General features: G+C 49.0%; 5 protein-coding genes across 5 annotated transcripts; 3 read left to right on the top strand and 2 right to left on the bottom strand.

Annotated features, from left to right (window-relative positions):
- Nucleotides 1-310: 310 nt before the first annotated feature.
- FOIG_08115 (uncharacterized protein) lies at nt 311-4795 on the top strand (the record flags this gene model as incomplete). The annotated part of the gene is made up of 9 exons (XM_031208008.1): nt 311-1292; nt 1350-1799; nt 1855-1878; nt 1929-2004; nt 2058-2101; nt 2160-2259; nt 2311-2568; nt 2636-2738; nt 2792-4795. The coding sequence occupies exons 1-9, from the start codon at nt 554-556 to the stop codon at nt 4793-4795; spliced, it is 3798 nt and encodes a 1265-aa protein (XP_031062142.1). The 5' UTR covers nt 311-553.
- Nucleotides 4796-5577: 782 nt separating this feature from the next.
- FOIG_08114 (protein disulfide-isomerase) lies at nt 5578-7950 on the bottom strand (the record flags this gene model as incomplete). The annotated part of the gene is made up of 3 exons (XM_031208007.1): nt 5578-5913; nt 5964-7713; nt 7763-7950. 3 exons carry the CDS (start codon nt 7948-7950, stop codon nt 5578-5580), a joined length of 2274 nt encoding a protein of 757 aa, XP_031062141.1.
- A 762-nt stretch (nt 7951-8712) lies between these two features.
- Nucleotides 8713-10703, top strand: FOIG_08113 (tyrosyl-DNA phosphodiesterase 1; the record flags this gene model as incomplete). The annotated part of the gene is made up of 3 exons (XM_031208006.1): nt 8713-9372; nt 9459-10230; nt 10282-10703. Exons 1-3 carry the CDS (start codon nt 8842-8844, stop codon nt 10701-10703), a joined length of 1725 nt encoding a protein of 574 aa, XP_031062140.1. The 5' UTR covers nt 8713-8841.
- A 753-nt stretch (nt 10704-11456) lies between these two features.
- FOIG_08112 (uncharacterized protein) lies at nt 11457-13538 on the top strand (the record flags this gene model as incomplete). Its single annotated transcript, XM_031208005.1, has 4 exons — nt 11457-12177; nt 12235-13019; nt 13071-13399; nt 13451-13538. The coding sequence occupies 4 exons, from the start codon at nt 11457-11459 to the stop codon at nt 13536-13538; spliced, it is 1923 nt and encodes a 640-aa protein (XP_031062139.1).
- On the bottom strand, nt 13103-16531 carry FOIG_08111 (uncharacterized protein; the record flags this gene model as incomplete). Its single annotated transcript, XM_031208004.1, has 3 exons — nt 13103-14117; nt 14171-15935; nt 16006-16531. 3 exons carry the CDS (start codon nt 16529-16531, stop codon nt 14072-14074), a joined length of 2337 nt encoding a protein of 778 aa, XP_031062138.1. The 3' UTR covers nt 13103-14071.
- Nucleotides 16532-16662: the final 131 nt, after the last annotated feature.

Below are 16662 nucleotides of genomic sequence, written 5' to 3'. Positions count from 1 at the left end.
GCTGTCAGTTCAGTAGGATGCTGTTTAGCGTGAATCAGCTTGAAAAGACATGAAACGAGAGTGATGGTCACTGTATAAATGCTCTGTGATTCACGTTTGCTTGTTGTTAGTTGTGTCGTTGCTGATTCTCTGAGTGAGTGTCTTGTCTGTTTATGTCCAACCCCGCAACTTGATGAATGTTCCAATGAAAATACGAAGCTTCCCTATTTGTCTAGAGCATTTAATTGATAACGCAACCCTGATGATGTACCTATTTACGGCATCTCTCATTCATTGGCTCTCCGCATTCCATGGCCATCATCGGCGTCATCAGCTCCCCACTTGAGCTTCCAAGCTCAGCTGTCTTCTTACAATCCGTCAGCTTATCACTGTCGTGTGAGTAAAAACAACTCAGATTCTTACTTGAAATCTACTACTTCTTGGCTACGTTGGTTTATTCTTGACATATATCACTCATAGAACTATTTTGAAAATCTTTATACATCTTCCGCTTGAGCCTCACCGCCAAGACCTTGACTCGTTGAGGTATTAGTCCTCATCCTCGTCGTCCGACATGGATTTCCTTAAGAAGGTCGGCGAGCACGTCGAGAGCGTTTTGAACAAGAAGGATGATGACGATAAGCATGGCTCTCAATCACAATCTCACAGCGGACAGAGTCAGCAGTCCCATGGACAAGATTACGGCTATAGTCAGTCTCAAGGACAAAGCCAGTACGGAAGTCAAGGTTATGGTCAATCTCAAGGCCATGGCAGCCAAGGCTATGGAAATCAGGGATATGGCAATCAAGGTCCTTCTCAAGACTATGGGCAGTCCCAGGGTTATGGACAGTCTCAAGGTCATGGCAACCAGGGCTATGGAGACTCAGGCTACGGCAACCAAGGTCCTCCTCAGAGCTATGGGCAATCTCAGGTTTATGGGCAGTCTCAGAGCTACGGACAGTCCCAGGGCTACGGGCAGCCCCAAGGATATGGTAACCAAGGCCACGACAACCAGGGATACGGAAGCCAGGGCCATGGAAGCCAAGGCTATGACTCTCAAGGTCACGGCAACCAGGGCTATGGTTCCCAAGGCCCATCCCAGGGAGGCTATGACCGACCACCAAGCGATGGTCGCCCACAAGGTGGAAAGCAATCTCACGACGATGACCACTCTCATGATGCTGCTGCACAATATCTCCAAAGACAGCAGGCAGTGAACCGATATCACTCATTTGCCTCAGAATCAAAAGGCAACGTTAAGTGGTACGTCGATGGTGCTTCATACTTCTGGGCCGTCTCCCAGGCCCTTGAGCGTAAGTCACAGCAACCCATAGTTTTTCTTCGATAATTACCTGACATGTCCATTTCAGAGGCGCAGGAAAGTATTTACATTCTTGATTGGTGGTTGAGCCCTGAGTTGTATCTTCGCCGCCCCCCTGCTAAGAACGAACAATACCGTCTGGATCGAATGCTCCAACAGGCCGCACAGCGCGGCGTCCAGGTTTACATCATCGTGTATAAGGAGGTCGAGGCAGCTTTGACCCTCAATAGCAGCCATACGAGGACTGCTCTTGAAGCGCTGCACAAGAATATTCATGTCTTCCGGCATCCTGACCACTTGCCTACGGGTTACGACCTGCAGAGGGAATTGGGCAAGTCTATTAAGGCCTTAACTAACTTCGATCTTGCCAAAGCATCTGGAGATGCTATCAAGGCTGTCTATGGTACTGCTGATGGTGTTGTTCTGTACTGGGCGCACCATGAGAAGCTCCTCGTCATTGACAACGGCAAGATTGGGTTTATGGGAGGACTGGATATGTGTATGGGCTTTCCTGGCTTACTTAAAAGAAGAAATGCTAATTTGAAAACCTTTAGGCTTTGGAAGATGGGACACAAACAGTAAGTTTGTGTGCTATATAGGGGAACTTGTCACTCACCATCTCAACTAGGTCACCCCATCGCCGACGCTCATCCCGGTAACTTAGATGCCATTATCTTCCCAGGACAAGACTACAACAATGCTAGGTATGTCTTATTTTCGAAATAAAGTTGAGAGTCATACTAACATGTTTTCGCAGAGTCTACGACTTCGCTGATGTTAAGGACTGGGATCAAAACAAGCGTAAGTCATCCCTTTAATCGGAGTATTTCTTAAGGAAACCGTAACTGATTGGTTCTAGTCGACCGAACTAAGAGCTCGAGAATGGGTTGGTCAGATGTTGCTCTGAGCATGAACGGACCTATCACTGGTGACATGGTCAATCACTTTATCGACCGATGGTAAGCTGCCACAACTTATAATTCGTCTATATGGCCCCTAACCATACATAGGAACTTCATCTTTAAAGATAAATACAAGGAGAAGAACCCTGGCAAGTATCACAAACTCGAGCTGCCCCCACGAGACACCTCCGGTTCTGGAGATAGACGATCTAGAGGCGAGGATGATTACTTGGGTGGCTTAACACAGCAGTTTAGCCGTGGTATGGATAGACTGAGATCGTTTGGGGAACATGATGACCCTCATCGTGACCGTGGGCACAGATCTGAAGGTCGTGGTGACATGCCTCACATCCAGATGATTCGAAGGTGAGGTTACTTGCCTCTACCCTATTCTATGGGTTTTACGTGTATAAAACTTACTAATACGGCACAGCTGCGCTGAGTGGTCGTCTGGTCACCCTCTTGAGCGTTCGATCCAGAACGCATACATCGACGCCATCAAGAACTCTAGGTTCTACGTTTACATTGAGAACCAAGTAAGTATACGTCTAGTCTCCTTTAGTTTTACAAGTATTTACTAACGAATCAGTTCTTCATCACCGCTACCGATGATAAGCAACGAGTTGTTAAGAACAAAATCGGTGCTGCGTTGGTAGAACGAATTATCCGCGCTGACCATGAAGGAACACCCTTTCATGTCTGGGTTTTGATGCCAGCAGTCCCGGCCTTTGCAGGAGACTTACAGGATGAGGGAGCTCTGGGAACCAGAGCCATCATGGAGTTTCAATATGACTCGATCTCGCGTGGTGGGTATAGTATCATCGAGAAGCTTCAGAAGGCAGGCATCCGAGATACAAGCAGGTACATTGGATTCTACAACCTCCGAAATTTCGATCGAATCAATACTTCTAAGACAATGGCTGATGCGGAAGCCCGAACTGGTGTGTCATACGAAGAGGCTCGAAAGGAGAGAGACCGTGAGTTAGGCGGTTACCCAGATGAGGGATCTGGAAGGGCAGCACGTGATCAGTACCAACAGAGTCGAGGCGACTTCTCAGGCTCACGAGGAGGTGACAACTATGAAAGCCGAGGTTATGGGGACCGGTCTCAGCGAGACGATTACCGGCAGGAGTCTCAGAGGGGCTACAACTCCCGACCAGACAGCAGACGCCAGGACGATGACTACCGTGGAGGTCACTCTGGGTCCAAATACAGACGCGATAGCGACAGTGATGATGACCGCCGAGGTGGTAGCCACGGGAGACGACGTGACAGTGATAGCGACGATGACCGTCGAGGCGACAAGTACGAGCGTCGACCAGCGAGAGATCCCTATGCCCACCCTAGAGCCGATCCTCGATTCGAGTCTAGGCCCCAAGGATATTCTCAACAGGGATACGGACGCGATGATGACCACCGCGGTTCCTCGCAGCAAAGTTACGGCGGTCGAGGCGACTATGGGGGGCGGCCAGATGCAGGATACGGACGACCTGAGCGTAATCCCTATGAGCATCCTCAAGCTGACCCACGTTACAGTGGGAGACAGGATTCTGATAGCTACGGCTCCCGCCGCGATGATCGTCCACAGTATGGTGAACACTCAAGCTCTTCCCGATATGACAGCCGACAGGAACACCGTTACTCGAGCCACTCTGAATCAAGATATGATGACCGACCGCAGCGACAAGAGCAAGGAGGGTACTCCCAGGGGGGTCACTCCCAGGGAGGTGGCGCAGATTCATACCAGAGATACCAACAGGGGGCTAGCAAAGTTGGCGACAACACTCTCGACACTATCAGCTCCTGTTACATGGACAAAGGACCTAGAGTCACTGATCTACGCTGGGATGGCAATCCTGAAGACGAGATTAACGCTTTCGTTTCCGAGGAGTTGTATATTCACAGCAAGCTTCTCATCGTCGACGACCGCCTTGTTATCTGCGGTTCAGCCAACTTGAACGACCGTTCGCAACTCGGCGATCACGATTCCGAGATCGCAGTCGTCATTGAAGACCCTACGCCTGTAGAGTCATACATGAACGGACGTCCCTACACGGCCTCCCGCTTTGCCGCTTCTCTGCGCCGCTTCCTCTTCCGCAAGCATCTCGGTCTTGTTCCTGATCAACGATGGGACCAGCCAAATCGAAACTGGACACCCGTCGACCGAGACCCCAACGATTACGACTGGGGTTCTCCAGCCGATCATCTCGTCGTCGATCCGCTCAGCCCAGATTTCCAACGTCTCTGGACCAGCACCGCACGTGTCAACACCGAGACATTTGATCGGGCATTCCACCCTGTTCCCACCAATAGAGTTAGAACCTGGAAGGAGTACGATACTTTCTTCTCTCAGTACTTCATCATCCCTGGTAAGAAGGACCAAGATGTCAAGGCGGAGCTTAAGAAGGGCAAGGTTGAGTATGGTCACATTGTGAAATCCGAGTTCCCTGGTGGTGTGAGGGAGGTCAGGGAGTGGCTGTCGCGTATCCGTGGTACACTCGTCGAGATGCCTCTTGATTTCTTGGTTGATGCTGGAGATATCGCTAAGTCTGGCTTAACACTTAATGATCTCACCAATGAGCTCTATACTTAACTAAAAATAGTTTAATATATCTTTTAAGGTTTATATATTAAAAAGTTAAAATATCCCTATAGTAATATTTAAGATATAGCTAAATGGTCTTAAATAATAAGATAATAAAATAAAATACTTATTTTTAATATAAAAGTTAATTTATATAAATTAAAAAAAAAAGTTTTTAAGGCTTTTATATTTTATATTTTATATATATATATATATATTTTAAGTTTATAAGCTAGCCTTAAAAATTATATTAAAGTGTTTTTAAAGCCTAATATAATTTAAATATTTATTACCTCTTAGAAGATAAAGCTATATTAAGTTAATATTATTATAATTAGCTACCTTAATTATAGCCTAAGCCGTCTCTACTATCCTGAAGAGCCATGGTGCTCTTCCCTGAGATAGACTAATGTGTTAGGTCGTACGACCATGGTGTGAAGTGTCTTAAAAGAGTCAAGTATAGATGAGACAAGAGGCAAGAGAAAAGAGTCAAAACAAGGGGTCACTGCATCAGCACGTTTCAAGCACATAGGTTGATCAAAGGTAGGACGGACCGTGACATATGTACGCAAGCGTGGTATTCCCGCATCAGCTCAATCAGTATACAGTAACACGCAATCTAAATAAATAGATATCAGACCCAAAACTCCGCAATTTATCAACACATGACTATAGCAAATCCTGTTGTGAACCCATTCCAATAACCCCTGTCGATTTGCATTGACAAGTATCAGTCCAATTTTCTCTTCTCCCCTTTCCGCTCAACAGCGGTGGTTTCACAGCCTGCAAGTCTAGTCAGACTTGTCATTGCCGTTCTGTCCTAGAAGACCATCCTTGAGGCCAAGGGAGTCGTCCATGCGGAAGAAAGTGCCGCGAGACCGCCTGGTACGGTTGCGGATCCAAGAGTAGAGACCAAAGCCAACGGCAATGACAAATCCCATTGACAGGAATGGGTGGTCGACAAAGTTCATCTTGATGTCGAAGAAGAACTTGGCGAAGGTACCGATGGTGTACTTGGGAGAGATTGGGTTGGGGCCATAGACAATCTTGTCAAGAGTGTCCATGATAGAGGTATGGCTAACCATGATCTGGTTACCTGTAGGGGTAGTGTCCCAGAATTGATGTCGCTATGAATCTGTTAGTATAGTCAATCGCGATGAACATATAGAGATCTTACGTCTTCCTCGTTGATGATGATACGCTCGCCATCTCGTACGTCGATGTTGTATGTTGTGGCAATCCACCTCTGCCAGAAGATACCATCAACCCAAGCGAAGCCAACCTCCTTACGACGGGTAGAGTCCATATCAATCTTGATGGCCTTGGCATTACGAAGGGCACGCTGATCGTCACGGCTCTGGGCCTCCTCGATTCTCATCTGCTTAGCATCTCGGAGCTTCTTACGCTCAAGCTGGAATTCCTGCACCTGGCGATCAACCCACTCGTTGGCGGCGTTCTTGAGCTCTGAGATGGAGTTTTGTAGACGGTCCTCGTCATTGCGGTTCAGAATTGCAAGCACAACCAGCTTGTGGCTCATGATCTGCTTGGCGTTAATGGCAGTCATCTCAGGAACAAGCGGGAGCCAAGTAGACTTCATCCATGAGACCAAAGAATCGACGTCTCTCATCTCATCAGGAGTAATAGGGGTGTAGTAAGTAGCACGGCCCTCGCGAGAGACCAGAAGTCTGGGCCAAGTTGTGATCTTGAATCGAGAGCAAAGCTCAGGGTCACTTGTCTTGACAATCTTGCCCCGCCCAATGAGGTTGAGAGGTAGGGCGTCCAGTGCCTTGAAGTCCTCGGTAGTAGTGGCATGATCGTAGAAGTAGACAAAGAGAACCTCCTCGGTCTTCTCAAGCTCGTTAAAACTCTCGGCATCAACATCAATAACGCCACCAGCAACCTCAAGAGCACCCTCGGCGTATGCAACAAAATCACCAACTCCACGAAGACCCTTGTATTCAGCCTTTTCGGCGCCTGTGACGAAATAGATGGTAGGGAATGCCTTGACGCCCATCTGTGTGCAAAGCTTGTGATCCGCCTCGCAGTTGACCTCACCAATGTTGAGCTTTCCTTGCATGTTCTTGGCTAACTGCTGCCATGTAGGGGCCATAGCCTTGCAGTGAGAGCACCAAGGCGCATAGAACTTGATAAACCAGGGATCCTTCGAGCTTGTGACCAACTTGTCGAAGTTTTCAGGAGTCAGAGGCACGCTTGTACCCTCCAAATTGTACTTAGGAGTGGTATCCTTGGGCTTGGTCTTCTTCAGCATCTGGCCTGTGCTGGGAACCTTCCAATCAGCGCCAAACGTGTTCTTGTTTTCGTCCTTAGCAGCGGCAGATTCCTCGGGTTTCTTCTCGGTTGATTCGGTCTTGTCAGATTTCTCTGCATCCTTGGGTGACTCGGTAATGTCATCAAGAGACTTGCCCGCATTTTTACCGGCTGGCTCCTCAACCGGCTTTTCAGCAACGGCGTCGAGGGGCTTCTCGGCATTAACTGCAGGCTTCTCTACAGGAGCCTTGGCATCTCCCTGAGCTCCTTCAACCTTCTTCTCGGCGGCTGGTTCCTCAGCCTTGGGTGCAGGGTACACAGTATCGCCAGGTTGGGGCAATTCCACGAGTGCAGGGCGTCCTGGGTGTGTCTTGGACAGCGCATTCTCGACCGAGGTCGTCAACGCTGTCATATTCTTAATTCCTCGCAGCGTGTCGAGCACCTTTCCATCTTCGTAGAGGATCGTCGTCGGGTATGACTGAATGTTGTGGTCCATACAGAAATCATAGTAGGCAACGCAATTCACCGTGCCGAATGCGAAATCGTAGTACTTTGTGAAAGTGTCATCCGAGTTATCGGTCGGAGGCTTTGAGGTGTAGTAAAATTCGTAGAGTGTCTGGAAAGTTGGAGCAAATCTCGTGCAGTGCTTACAGTAGGGGCTGATAACTCATAAGCATCCGAACCACACTCTTACCCAGCTCAACATACCTGTAATGCTTGACCATCCAAAACTTATTCTTCTTTGTTTCCTCCTCCCAGTTTGATGGTGTGAGCTCCTTGAACGGCGGTACGGCCTTTCCATTGAAAGTCGTAGGATCGGTCACCGGGTTCCTCTCCTCTTCGGCCAGAGCTACAGCTGACAGCCCAGCGAGGATCGCAAGAGGCGAGAAGCGCATGTTGGGCTAGTCGCGCCAAGGTATTATGCGTGGAGTAACTTGGGCTTGTATTGTAGAGACCGCACGTCGCAAACGATCGAAGTATATATCGAGGCCGTAACCGTATCAGAGAAGCAAGGTCAAGCCAGGTTAGGCAGTAGAGCGAGCAATTAGCGACTGGCGATCATATAGGGTGAGGCTGAGGAGCTGAAGGTGTGAGATACGGAAAAGAACAAGAAGGAAACGACCAGAAAATCAATCACACGATCACGCTCACCAGGCGCGAAAGGAGATGATGCTGATGAGGGGCAAAAAATGAGAATAGACAAGATAGGAAGAGGATAATAAAGGAGGACAAAAGAGTTGCTATTCAGGAGGCGCATTCGATTCGAGAACACGTTCCGTATGGGAATTCGACGCCACGCCACAGGGATACCTAGAGGGAGGCCCTTGCTCAGTCACTCCACTCTAAATTGGGACACTTGCCTTTGTTTGGATTGGGGTGTTTTTTGTTACAGGTGATGGAGAACATGTCTATGATAGTTATTGCCGTATAAATTCACCAATGGTAGCATTTGACAGGACATAAACAGAGCTACACAATTCTCAATCAGAACAATATATAGGTACCCCATTCTCTATCTCTCCAACCTTTGCAGTGAGTGATTGGTGCCGATTGCCTAGAGCATAAGATGTCCCGCTCACTCTGATCAACGACAAGGAAGGAAGCAGCCTAGACGGGTCAGACACTAACTACCTCCATCAGGACAATCAAATTGAATCTCAACTTCTTCTCTTCACAACTCAATCTTCAGTATCAAAAAACTTTGAGCAGGACATTGACATCTGTTTCACTTTCAAGGAATTTCTCCGAGATACACAGAACAACTTATTTCCCGACCTCGTACATACATGACGATTGCTTCGCAAACACCCTCTCGACTGATCTCGAGCTTCTCAACTAGCCCTTGCTGGGGTATTGTATCAAGAAACTACCCGCAAATCAATCTCACGCCCATATGTCAGGGTCTTCTTCCAGCCAGCCAGCATCCACAGCTTCCTTCAGCAAGACCCTACCACCAAACTACCACAATGAATCGTCCGGTCAAACGCCAGCGAATGGAGGAGCCTGATGCCCAAACACCAGAGTCACTGCAGCGTTCTATAAGCCCCCCTAAAAAGAGGGACAGAAAATCAACTGTTGTGAAGTCCCCGTGGCAATTGACTTGGATCCGTGATCTCCCAGAGGGTGACAACCAAGATGCCGTGACTCTTAAGGACCTCCTCGGCGATCCTCTCATTTCAGAGTGTTGGGAGTTCAATTTCCTACACGATATCCCGTTTCTCATGAACTCCTTTGACCCCGACACACGCCACCTCGTCAAGGTGCACCTAGTGCACGGCTTCTGGAAGCGTGAAGATGCGAATAGGATAGCGTTGGAGGTAAGTAGAATGTGGTCAGGCCTTGAAACTGAAGATTCTATTGAAAAGTTAGATTGGTATGCCTTCACTTACTAACTCTTTTATAGAACGCAGCTTCTGAATTTGAAAACATCAAAACCCATATCGCACCCATGTCAGAAATGTTCGGGACACACCATTCCAAAATGATGATTCTGTTCAGACATGATGACACTGCTCAAGTCATCATCCACACTGCTAACATGATCCCCAAGGACTGGACCAACATGTCCAACGGCGTCTGGAAATCACCTTTACTCCCTAAACTATCAGGTGCACAGAACTTTCAAGCGTCACCAGAAGATCATTCTGTTGGAAGCGGACAACGCTTCAAAATCGATCTTCTCAACTACTTGAAGGCCTATGACAGGCGTAAGATCATCTGCAAACCACTAACCGATAAGCTTACACATTATGACTTCTCAAGTATCAAAGCTGCACTAGTTGCGAGTGTACCGGGAAAGCACGACGCCCGGGATATGTCGGAAACTTCCTGGGGCTGGGCGGCTCTGAAAAGGTGTCTGCAACATGTACCATGCCAAGATCACGGTGACTCAGATATTGTTGTACAAGTTTCTTCTATTGCTACTCTGGGTGCAAAGGATGATTGGCTACAAAAGACTCTTTTTGAGCCTTTGACTCGTTCTAAAAACCCAGGCCTTGGCCGGCCCAGGTTTAAGGTTGTCTTTCCTACAGCTGATGAGATCCGGCAATCCTTAGACGGATATGCGTCAGGGGGTTCCATACATACCAAGATCCAGTCATCACAGCAGGCAAAACAATTGGAGTACCTTCGCCCAATTTTCCATCATTGGGCCAATGACTCACCCCGTGGTGCTAGTGAGTCTAACCTCTACGCAGTCCTTGGACTTTTTGCCTAATGGTTCACAGAACTTCCCGAAGACACCCCTTTGCGAGATAGTGGCCGCAAAAGGGCAGCACCGCATATCAAGACGTACATTCGGTCAAACAAATCGTCTATAGACTGGGGTCTTTTGACGTCAGCTAATATTTCAAAACAAGCTTGGGGCGAAGCAGCCAGACCAACAGGCGAAATGCGTATTGCATCATGGGAGATTGGTGTCTTGGTATGGCCAGAATTGATAGAACAAGACTCAATCATGGTAGGCACTTTCAAGACCGACATGCCGGAAAATACACCAAGTACAGGCAAAAAGGATGGATGCAAATCGACAGTTGGGTTGCGAATGCCGTACAACACTCCACTACAACGTTACGCAAGCGAGGAGATACCATGGGTTGCGTCAATGTCACATACAGAGCCTGACTGGGCGGGTCAGACTTGGATTTAATGATGGAGTTCATGATATCGGAGTCATGATAAGGCTGCCGATAGGCTTGGCCGAGGATTTGGGCCAATCGACTTAGACGAGATATCTGCAACGGGACGAACTATAACTCAAAGCCTCACCCATGCAAGCTCGGGATACGCCGTTAACCATGATCCCAGATCTGGGCATCACGAACCACAACCCTTCTTGACGATCCACCCCCGCATCATGTCAAAGAGAGGCTGAGATACAATGCGCCTATCACGACATTGCGAATCGAAAGATGCGTGTCTTTGACCAGAAGTGGTAAGACTCCACCAAGTCAGGGTCAGCCGCCTTTACGGCAATTCAATGGCGCCCTTTTGCTGTGGCAAGGCGGGTCTGAGTTAACGCTAGCTCGAATGGCAAAGTCAGACTAACAGCAAAATCGGCTTTATTGCCTCTTTTCAATCGGGCCTAGTGATTTGACTACAACGACATATCTATACAGCCTCCTCATATTCTTATCTAGTTTTGTTCCTCTCTGTTCCTCTCTCTTTCTCTCTCTTCACGATTGCGATCTGCGCATTGATCTCAATGCATTGGGTTGACAGCACAATTGAACTCACTTTGACTACCTTGTATCACTCAACTTTTTCCTACTCCACCATTTGACTCAGTGGCGTCCCTTGTTGCACTTTGAAGAAGTCTCTTTCGTGTGATCCTTGCAGAATTGTCGTCTGAATTTTTATCTGCCTGAAGAAAAGATTCCAGCTGAGGCGACTGTGAGTTGACATGGATCCAATAGGACGGGGAGCTGGAGTCTCGCCCTATGGCACTCCTCGTGGTGCTGGCGCACATCCTGCGCTATCATCTTCATGGCGTGTGGGCTCGCCTCTAGCTGAGGCTGCTCTGGCTGCAGATCTTGCGGCATGTTCGGATGACGAGTTCGAAGACAATGCGATTGACGACGATGTCTCTGTGTCGGACCTTCAGGGCGACCCCATCATGTATAGGCGACCCAGCGGTGTTGCTTTTGGAGGCTCGCGACCAATTATGAACCCTCAGACGTATGATGAGCCAGGCCTGACAGCTCTAGAGAGGAAACAGTCTCGTAATGCTGAGCGTAGCTTACTGCGAGACAACCATGTTCTTCCCCCCAAGCACGGATATCGACAGGAGCATGGGCTTTTTACTCGCATCTATCGTCGTCTTTTTAGTACAAAGATTGCGCGGGATGACGAGGAGACGCCTGCTGTAACTGTGCAGCCTCCCAGCGAAACAGATCCTCTCTTGGGTTCCCGTGATGACGGTGTTTTACCCGAACACCTCAACGATACGTGGGAGCACGCTGTTGCTGAGCATCGAATCAAGACCACTTGGCAGCGAGAGGCCAAGACCATCATGACCTATTCCGCACCACTCATCGTCACCTTTTTGTTGCAATACTCCATTAATGTCACCAGTATCTTTGCTGTTGGGCGTATTGGCAAGCTCGAACTTGGTGCTGTTTCATGTAAGTCTGAGGCTGGATATTCGCGAAATAACTGCAATCCGAGACTAACTTGATCAGTGGCCAATATGACCGCCGCTATTACTTGTTTGGCGCCTTTTCAGGGCCTTGCTACATCTCTTGACACTCTATGCGCGCAAGCATATGGATCTGGCCATAAGCACCTTGTTGGGCTTCAGTTTCAGCGAATGACTTGTTTCTTGTTCGTGCTCGGTTTCCCTGTCGCTGTTCTGTGGTGGTTTTCCGAAGGTATCATTAGAGCCATTGTCCCAGAACCCGAATCGGCAAAGCTTGCTGGTATGTATCTCAGGGTCATGATCTTCAGCATTCCAGGATTCATCCTGTTCGAGGGTGGTAAGCGATTTACTCAAGCTCAAGGTCTCTTCCGCGCTACGACTTATGTTCTCCTGATTGTTGCACCCTTCAACGTCTTCCTCAGCTGGCTCTTGGTTTGGAAGTTGCAATGGGGTTTCATTGGAGCTCCTACAGCTGTGGCCATCAGTAACAACCTTCTCCCCATATTCCTCTTCTTGTATGTCCGCTTCGTGGATGGACGACAATGCTGGGGTGGTTTTAGTCGACGGGCTCTCAGCAACTGGTGGATCATGATTCGACTTGCTCTGCCGGGTATGATCATGGTCGAGGCAGAGTGGCTGGCATTCGAGATCCTCACGCTCCTCTCCAGTCGATTTGGGCCCGAGTATCTTGCTGCTCAGAGTGTGGTGACAACCATCACAACACTTTCATACGAGATTCCATTCCCTATGTCGATTGCTGCCTCAACTCGTATTGCCAACTTGATTGGTGCTGGCCTTGTTGAACCTGCCAAGATGACTGGTGTCGTGGTAAGTTTATGGTTAAACCAATATTGATATTGTCCGACTAATGAGGTCCAGGCTTTTGTTGCTGCTTGTATCATTGGAATGTTCAACCTGACTATTTACACAACCATGCGCTATCAGCTACCGCTGTTGTTCACCAAGGACGACGATGTTATTGATCTTGTTGCAGCAGTCATGCCGATCGTGTCGGTTATGCAAGTCTTTGATGGTCTTGCAGCAGGTGCTCATGGACTGCTCCGAGGTATTGGAAAACAGTCGATTGGCGGCCCTGCCAACATTATCGCATACTACGCCCTCTCTCTTCCGTGCTCGCTCGCCCTGGCCTTTGGCCTTGATTGGAAGCTGAGCGGTCTATGGCTCGGTGTCACAGTTGGAACTATGTCGTAAGTTGAATTGTCCTCGTACTGGAAGCAATGTTTCTAACTGTATGACAGCGTCGCATCGATTGAGTACATCTACCTACTCCGAACCGACTGGCACAAAGCTGCCGAGGAAGCAGCCCTTCGAAACGCTGCTGGTTAGTGGCGTATGCCCTTGATATTTCTTATTGACCTTGGATCGTCTTACATTTTTGGAGTCAAAGCAAGTACTGTGGAATTATGCAGTGGTTATGACTTGTGGTGATAGGAAAAGGAGGAATAGTTGACGACAAATGCTGACGATTATATGGGGGTTGTGTTGATGCTTTAATTGGAACCGTCGCAAACAATGAAATATTAATGTGATGTTTTAGCCACAGTTGAATATATCCATGCCTGGTGTACTCAACTGTAGCAAGTTCGATTCATGGAAAGCTTTTAATTGAGTGACTGATTGTGTATAATCATACAAGGCATGTTCGAATCTATGGTATTATCTCATTTCTGCTATGCCCTGCTATACCCGCTCCCCTCCACTCATTTTCAAGTCTTGACTCATTTTGCGTCTTCCTTTTACCATTTCGCTGGCCCCTTTAAAAACTCCTCTTTCAAGTCCACGATTTGAAAGTCTGTGCTGAGACCACGTGAACGAGAAACCCGTATAATGACATAAAATTATCAGCTCGTTGTGCGATTCTAGCCTAGCATAGAATGTGTTCGAATACCCTTGGGACCAAGTTCGCTTTGACACGTTAGTAAAAAGCTTAGAGAGGTTACGGATGGCAGGGAACTTACTTATAATCAACTCTGCTCAAACTCATAAGCCTTTGGGCCTCAATGGTCTGGGCATCCATGTTGGAGTGTAGGCAAAACGCAATACGAGCAGCGACCTGAGCACCAAGGAACATAGACTCCTCGAAGCCATTCTTTGTCCACTCGCTCAAGTAGTTCGGCAGAGTAGCCGTCTTGATGCTCGTGGGAGTCTGGCTGTGGAAGTGATGAGTCGTGGGTCCTCCAGCCTCAGAAGCTGGCTGCGGCGTGCCGACCATGTTGTTAGCGGTGCCAGCAGCTGCAGCCGTGGTAGCGGCTTGGAGGAGGGGATTCACGCCGCTTGAGGAAAGCTGGTGAGGTGCGCCTGTGAAGGAGCCAGTGGGGGTTTGAGCGCCGGTTCCAGTGGGCGTGGCCATGTTAGAGGGCAGCTCTGAGGTGAACATTGTGGCGGTGGATGGGGAGACGAGATGACGGGCGTTGAGGGTCTGGAGAATGTTCTCGCGAAGACCGCGGAGACGAGCACCGTTGCCAACGAAGACAAGGTTGTCCCAGCATGGAGGTCGCATGTACATGTCATCGATGCCCTGGACAGTGCGATAGATGGCGTTGACAATGCGATCGATCTCACGACGTTGAGCGAAAGTGAAGCGCTCAAGACCAACTTCGACATCTCGACGAATGCGCTTTGGTCGCTTCTCAGGGGTCTCGGTGGTGGGTTGAGCGTCAGGCTTTGGCTCAGCATCAGGCTTGGGTTCTATCGACTGCGCTGGCTCTTGAGTTTGTTCTGGCTTAGGCGCTTCCGTCGCAGGTGTCTCTGTCTCTGTCTCTGTCGCAGGCGCAGCGGTGTTGTCGCCTTGAGGTTGAGCTCCGTTGGTCTCGCCCTCAGGCTTGGGAGCTTCTGTTGTGCCGTTACCATTGGTAGTGGCCGCAGCGGTCTCTACTGTTTCCTTCTCCTTGGATGGTGGGGGAACCTCTTCCTGGATGATTTCCTCGTAGAAGAAGGTGTTGTGAGTCCTCTTGGAGTTCGGTAGACGTGCAGCCTTAGCGGCGCCCTCGGCGTCCTTTTCGCCCTTCTTTCGGCCTCCCTTGCCCTTTTCTTTCTCCTTCTCCTTCTTGGCGAGGAATTCCTTTGTCTGCCCGCTAGTAACGATGGCCGCGACGTCTAGAACTCCATCATCCTCTGGGTTGCCATTGCTCTCATCAGCATCTCCATTGTCTGTGGGTTTCGGCGCTTCAGGGGCTTTCGTAGCAGCCTCTGCAACGGCAGAAGCTGGTTGACCACCTGTTGCGCCTGCAGTGTTCTCCGTGGGAAGTTGCATCAATTCCTCCTCGGTAGCAACGTAGGGGAGGACTTCGCAAATGTTGCTCTTCTTGAGCTGCTCCGCCATATCATGGTTGAAACCCTTGTTTTCTAGCAACTTGAGCAAGCTCTTTGTGAAAACTTCACCTCCGCTAATTTCACCATCGGCATCAGATGCGCTGACATCCATATGGTTTACAACTCGTCCATCGTGAATTGCTGTAACGTCGACCTTTTGGTAGCCAATATCCACCACAGTCATATTGGGCCACTTCAGACCATACTGCGTAGCGATTCCGCTGTGGATTATGCATAGCGCAGGTGTTCTCGTATTCTCAAAGACGTATCGGGCAATTGTCTCGCAGTCGGGTCGTGTCCATTGTGGTGAAGCCATGAGCATGATGGGAGTGTTGTGGTATGTAGTTGTAAGCAAGCCGTGGACATGATCGAGAAAAGCGAGGAGTGCACTCATGTTGACGATGCGGCCAGCTACAAAGATGCGCAATTAGCATTGAGTCCCTTGGTTTTCTTTAGCACGCCTTTCAATGGCTGTATATACCTTCAATGGGATACACGGCTCCCTCGTCCTCGTCAACATCCTCCAACCATTCCTCTTCCTCAACGCCATTCACAATAGTCGTGCGCTTCGTCTTGTGATAAGGCGCCCACTGATCGCCATCCTTAAACATCCTGGTAGGCATGCGCCGGGCAGGAGGAGTCAATTCACTGCAACCCAGCTGAGCCATAGTGGTTCTGCTGCCAGGGCAGATGATGAGGACCTGCTCCTCGCGCCATTTGCCAGCCGTGCTTGACATTGTGCGATTTCGCTTCCTCGCGCTTGCACTGAGATCGAGGCTGTTGTACTGGTAGTTATAGTGGTTGTGGTATTTATGTGGTGATGGCGTTACTGAGCCGTTGTTTCGTCGCGTTGGTGTTGGCGAGGCTTCTCGAGGTTTGCGCGCCCGGAGCTGGTACCGGGATGAGGACGCGACAGGCGTGGGTGTGGCTGGTGTCGCAGCATCTTGAGCGCTGTGGTGCACGTGACCACTCTTGTCTCGTTGCTTGGTTGGTGTTCTATAGACCATCATGACAGACTCAAAACTTGCTCAGAACGTGCTCTAAATAGTATCAAGAGGCCAAAATGATACTCAAACTTGATGAGTTGTAAATTTATATCTCTGATGTACTCTTAAATACTTGGAAGCAGTGTGAGCAA

Source organism: Fusarium odoratissimum (assembly GCF_000260195.1).
Source record: "Fusarium odoratissimum NRRL 54006 unplaced genomic scaffold supercont1.12, whole genome shotgun sequence".
In the NCBI taxonomy this organism is placed as follows: domain Eukaryota; kingdom Fungi; phylum Ascomycota; class Sordariomycetes; order Hypocreales; family Nectriaceae; genus Fusarium; species Fusarium odoratissimum.
The sequence above is the reverse complement of the archived record's forward strand: the minus strand, read 5'-3'. Positions and strand labels throughout refer to the sequence as shown.